At 48.5% G+C, this 6,070-nt stretch overlaps 1 protein-coding gene across 4 annotated transcripts in view; it reads right to left on the reverse strand.

The window, feature by feature from the left end:
- The window catches only part of PGPEP1L (pyroglutamyl-peptidase I-like), a 19,197-nt gene that overhangs the window by 9,288 nt on the left and 3,839 nt on the right, over positions 1 to 6,070 (reverse strand). For 3 of the 4 annotated variants that reach the window (XM_015424552.1, XM_015424553.1, XM_015424550.1), the window contains exon 2: positions 1,984 to 2,036. The exons of the other annotated variant lie outside the window; for it this stretch is intronic. In XM_015424552.1, the coding sequence (XP_015280038.1) occupies positions 1,984 to 2,036 (53 nt within the window). The remainder of the gene's footprint in view (positions 1 to 1,983; positions 2,037 to 6,070) is intronic. 4 annotated transcript variants of the gene reach the window in all.

Below are 6,070 nucleotides of genomic sequence, written 5' to 3' on the forward strand. Positions count from 1 at the left end.
CAAAAAAAGCCCTGATCATTATAAAATAAAATATTCCATAATCGATTTTTCAATTTAAAAAACAGCTTGGGGGGGGGAACATTCCCCTCCCATTTTCCCGCCCCTACCCCCAGGTCTTTCCCATCTCCGCTCTTGGGCCCAGGGGTACAATTAAGCTGGTATGAGCAGGCTCTAAGTGCTGGTAAGAAAGTGGCTGAAATGGTATCTCCCATCTTCTGCTTTGAGCCATTCAAGAGACACTGTCCTGGTAAGCAGTTAAAGTTACTTGTGCTGCAGGATTTTGGCATGTTTAATTATAGACTGTCTTAGCTTATTGTTACGTAATTTTCTGGCATAGCTGGAGACTGGCAAGATTCTACAAAAAAAAAACGCATTACTTTGTTCTTGCCTCTGGCTTTTCTAGCTGGAAGATAAACCAGACATTGTTTTCAACACAGATAATATTATGAGATCTTACCTAAACTTCAGGACCAACAGAAATCAGAAAGTAATGAGTGAAACAATTGTCCTGAAGAATATTTGCGAGGTTTGGCGCATCAATCAAGATGGGGTTGGGATAATTTATTAGGCCACCTGGGATGACTAGAACTTTGAAATAAGCAAGCAAGCTTCATTTACTTACAACCTCATGGTTTCACTAAGCATCCTAGAACACACACACACACACACACACACACACACACACACACACACACGGCTGCTCTTTAGGGTTGCCAGATCTTATCTGGCTGCCGGCAGGGGAGTGCTGGTCCTTCTCCAGGGTTCCTTCTATGGTTTTCCCTTAAAACCTCCAGTCCAGCCATGTTGGCGTGAAGAAGGCACTTTGGGGGAGGGATTCCCCCGCCAGCTGGATCGGGGTCGGCGGATTAGGGGCCGCAAAAGCGGGCAACCCCCCACCCCCATCGGGGGAATGGGAACCCTATTTTGTTGCTCAATGCAAAGTCAAAGTGGCAAAGTCAGCCCCCCCACACGAAACAACAAATAACTGTCACGTTCATAGAACACAGGCTACTTAACCCCAAATCTACCAGTTGTCAACAGGGTGGAGAGAGGGGCAGTGTTATGTATTGGGACTGGGACATTCCAGGACTGTTTTTACCAGAGACTGGCTGAGCTTGGAGCTCTAGAACAATAGCCCACCAGGACTCTGGAGGTGGCCAGTGAGGGAGTTGTGGGTCTGGCAATAGCCTATCGTAAGTAGCTGTTCGGGGAGTGGGTGGTGTTTGCATGCTATTTAAACAGGGCCGTTGCCCTGGGTCTTTGCATGGTTCTGGCTGAATCACTAATAAAGCAGAGCTGATCACTAAGCTTGGGCTCTGACCATAGGCGTAATCTTCGTGGGGGCGTCGGGGCATCAGCCCCCGCCGAAATTTTCAGAAAAGTGCTCAGCCTCCCCCGGGAGCCACCCTTGCTCCTAGCAAAGCACTCCCTGTGGCTCAGCCCCAGCCCCCCCCCCCGGGAAATTGGAAAGTCTACACCCTTGGACCATCCATGGAACCCAGTATTTAGCAGGCAGAGTCCGTGCTGACACCCGTGCCTTGAATAGAACCAGTCTCTCCACAGGCCGGTAGGCATTCCCTTTCTGTTACAGTTACTCCCTTCTCACAATTTCCATTTTAGAGAATTTAGTGTCAGGTGCAGTCACTGGTAAAATGTTCTTGACAACTGACATTATTAACTTTCACTAGTCCTTAATTGCAACTGAAATCTTTGTAGATCGTACGTTTGCCTTAATTTTCCTGGCTACCTGTATGCATGATTGTGGCTCTCCAGTGTGCTTTCAACAGCTTACTGACATTATTTGCTTCCACTGGAATCATCTTTCCACAACCATTCCTTTGAATTTTGGGGTAGTTTTGCTTGAAAGTATATCACAAAGAAAGCAACTTTTACTCCAAGTAATAAAGAGCATAAACTGCATCTAATCTTGCTCTTATTTCTTCTAAAGGAACTGAATTGGATGCTGGATGTTTAATCTCTTACCTTCACAGCTGCCCAGCTAGAGTTAACAAGATGCTGTCGAAAGGGCCCAAACCCTGAGGGGAAAAAATAAATACAAAACCACCATCATTACTGATAATGCTTTTTACAGCACCGGATCCTTGATCGGGAGGGGCCATGTCCCAGTGGTCAGACCGGGGTCGCCCAACTATTTGAGCCTGTGTGCATTTAGAATTTAGAGCCAGTTTGGTGTAGTGGTTAAGTGTGCGGACTCTAATCTGGGAGAACCGGGTTTGATTCCCCACTCCTCCACTTGCACCTGCTGATGTGACCTTGGGTCAGTCACAAGCTCTGGCACAGCTGTCCTTGAAAAAGAGCAGTTTGTGTCAGAGTTCTCTCAGCCTCACCCACCTCACAGGGTGTCTGTTGTGGGGAGGGGAAGGGAAAGGAGTTTGTAAGCCGCTCTGAGACTCCCGAGTGAAGGGCGGGGTATAAATCCAATCTCTTCTTCTTCTTCTTCTTCTTCATTAGGGTTGCCGGCATGACTCACCGGTGGGGGAGCGTCGCTTCTGTCCGGGAGCTGCTGAGGGACACGCGCACGCACGCGCCGCCAGAACATCACAGGAAGTGACACAGGACGTAGAGCACATTGGGGGCGTGGCCCAGATCATCGGGGGGGAACCATATGGTTTCCCCCCCCCGACGATCTGACCCAACATGCCCCCAACACCTCTGGTGACGCAGCTTCAGGGGGCGGAGTTCCCCCCGGGGCCCGATTCCGCCATGGCGGAAATCGGGCCTCCAAAGCGGGGGTTTCCCCGCCCCCACTTGGCAGCCCTATATAGCATGGTAGGCGCAACCACAAAATGGTTACTTAAAGAGGTGAAGCCAGCTACAGAATGATTGTCACAGCATAACTTCAGATCCTCATGCTGTGGTGGCAGCTGCTGCCAAAGGAACACTTTTAAAAATCTGCAGTCAATCAAATCTCCATTAGTCACCTATGAGGAAAGGTTAAAGCGCTTAGGGCTCTTTAGCTTGGAGAAAAGACGACTGAGGGGTGACATAATTGAGGTTTACAAGATTATGCATGGGAAAGAACAGGTAGAGAAAGAGGTACTTTTCTCCCTTTCTCACAATACAAGAACTCGTAGGCACTCCATGAAATTGCTGAGCGGTCGGGTTAGAACGGATAAAAGGAAGTCCTTCTTCACCCAAAGAGTGATTAACACATGGAATTCACTGCCACAGGAAGTGGTGGCGGCTACAAGCATGGACGGCTTCAAAAGGGAATTAGATAAGCATATGGAGCAGAGGTCCATCAGTGGCTATTAGCCACAAGGTATAGATAGGGACTCTGGGGCAAGTGATGCTCTGTCGTCTTGGTGCTTGGGGGGGGGTCAACAGTGGGAGGGCTTCTAGTGTCCTGGCCCCACTGCTGGACCTCCTGAGGGCACTGGTATTTCTGGCCACTGTGTGACACAGAGTGTTGGACTGGATGGGCCTTTGGCCTGATCCAACATTGGCATCTCTTATGTTCTTATGGTGGCACAGCCCAGATCATGACAGAAGCCGTGCTAGGCAAAAGCCCTACCTGGACCCGTCCACTTCCTAAAAAATTTGGTGGGCACTAGAAAAAGTGTTGGCGGATGTCGTGGTGCCCACAGGCACCGTGTTGGGGATCCCTGGGTTAGAGCATCTGCTCTAAACACCGAATGCTCCAGGTTCAAACCCCAGCATCTTCTGTTAAAAGCAAGGCGCTTTTCTTTGTCTGAGGGAATGTGCCGGAACGGAGTTCCAGAACCTCTTCGACGAAATTATTTTTAAAATGTTTAAAAGTTCATGAGTTTTCAGTATACACCTTGAAAACTTCATTTCCCTCTTGAGAGTTCCAGAACCTCTCTCCCCCCACAAAAAAAGCCCTGATTAAAAGGATAAAGCAATGCAAAAGTTCTCTGTCAGAGACCCTGGAGAGCCGCTTAACTGTCTGAGTAGCCGATACTGACCTGGATGGATCAGTGGTTTGATTCAGTAGAAGCCAGCTTCATTCAGTAGAAGCCCACCCAGCGGTTCGAAAGCAAAATAACATCGAAAAAGCGAGTAGATAAATGGGTACCTGCCCTAGGTGGCAGGGGGCACCCTCCCCATTGTGGGGTCTGATGGAGCATCGGCGGCGAGCAGCAACAGCGGAATGACGAGCGGCGATGGCGACGAATGCAGTGGTGATTAGTGGTGGCAAGGAGGCGCAACACCAGCGGTGGATCGGACGTCGGCGGAAGGCGGAGCCAAAAGACTTTAGTTAGGTTATAAGTTATGATGTAATTTTAATATTTTGTATTGTCTTACTGTTTTATTGGGTTATTAATTATATGTTGTTAGCCGCCCTGAGCCTCCGGGGTAGGGCGGGGTATAAATATAAATAATAAATAAATAAATAAGACGCAAAGGACGTAGAGGCGCAGGCGTGGCAGAGCCAAATGGACAGAGCTGAAGCCGTGCTGACACGAACCGCGCGCCAGATGGGCCCGCCGAATACAGCCGATGCCGAAGACCACCGGAAGGAGAAGAAGAGGAGCCAAAACCGAAAGCCGAACCGACAATAAGCCGAACCGGGAAAAGAAGAACAGCAAGTCCCTCCACTGGGTGCCGGTAGGGCAGTCCCCACCCCTGACTATGTGTGGCCATAGATAGGGATAAAGAGTAACTGTAAGCCGCTCAGAGACCCCTTGGGGGGTTCGAGCGGGATACAAGCCGAAAGCATAAATAAATAAATAAATGTGTTTATGTGATTTACTTGTCATGTTAGGAGAAACTTCCTTACTGTAAGAGTAGTTGAGCGGTGGGACAGACTGCCTCGGGAGGTGGTCAGAAGATGCTCCTTCGCTGGACGTTTTCAGGAGAGACTGCTTGAAACGACCATCTTTTGGGTATGTTGTAGGGCTATCTTTCGGCTATGCTCCTGCAGAGTGCAGGGGGTTGGACTAGATGACCTTCAAGGTCTCTTCCAACTCTAACATTCTATGATTCTATGTTCTAATTTTGTTCAAGGGCTGATCTTATGTCTAGGGAGACTGAATTGTTTTCGACTCCAAGACTGTCTCTGCACAGAGGGTTTGCTCCAGTTTCATGTCTAAGCTGCTACAGGGTCTTCTGGAGCATCCACACAACATTATTTCCTAACTGTGCACTTTCTTTGTCCTCCCCCTCCCATTTCGCTACATTAATTACCGAACCTGGTTTGGTACAACCTTTTGGGAAACATCGCAGTCTGTCAGACCCCCCTGTCTACTTATACTCGACAGCTCCCTTTTTGGCAGTGAAAGTTTACTGAGTTATATGCAAGATCCAGAAAGTCACCGTGTTAGACCTGAAGACTTTTGGCGGGTACAGACTTATTTTAGAAAATTCAAGCAGGTCCCATCCATCCCCCCAAAGATACGTCACACACACATACTCTGCCTAGCATTGCCATGCCAACCAGGAGAGATATATGGGTAATCTAGAGTTCGAGATGGCACCGGAATGTGTTCAAGGCCACCTTCTCCTGGGAAAGCGAAAGAGGAGGAGAAGGGGGATTTGTGGGAAAAGTTTCATCTTCTACAAGGAAAGGTCTCAAGCACTCTTTCACACACTCACCCCCCCACCCTCAGTGTCATGATCTGGGCTGTGCCACCAGAGGCCTACTAGGCCCAGGGAGTAGGCTTACCAAGTTCCCCCGGGGGGCGGGGAAACTGGCAGAGACTGACCAAGAGAGAGATCTTGGAGTCGTAGTAGATAACTCACTGAAAATGTTGAGATAGTGTGTGACTGCAATAAAAACGGCCAATGCTACGCTGAGGATTATTAGGAAGGGAATTGAAAACAAATCAACCAGTATCATAATGCCCCTGTATAAATCAATGGTGCGACCTCATTTGGAATACTGTGTACAGTTCTGGTCACCACACCTCAAAAAGGATATTATAGAATTGGGAAAAGTGCAGAAAAGGGCAACTAGAATGATAAAAGGGCTGGAACACTATCCCTATGAAGAAAGGTTAAAGCGCTTGGGGCTCTTCAGCTTGGAGAAATGACGGCTGAGGGGTGACATGATTGAGGTTTATAAGATTATGCATGGCATAGAGCAGGT

Source organism: Gekko japonicus, unplaced genomic scaffold (genome assembly GCF_001447785.1).
Source record: "Gekko japonicus isolate JY-2015 unplaced genomic scaffold, Gekko_japonicus_V1.1 scaffold361, whole genome shotgun sequence".
NCBI lineage: Eukaryota > Metazoa > Chordata > Lepidosauria > Squamata > Gekkonidae > Gekko > Gekko japonicus.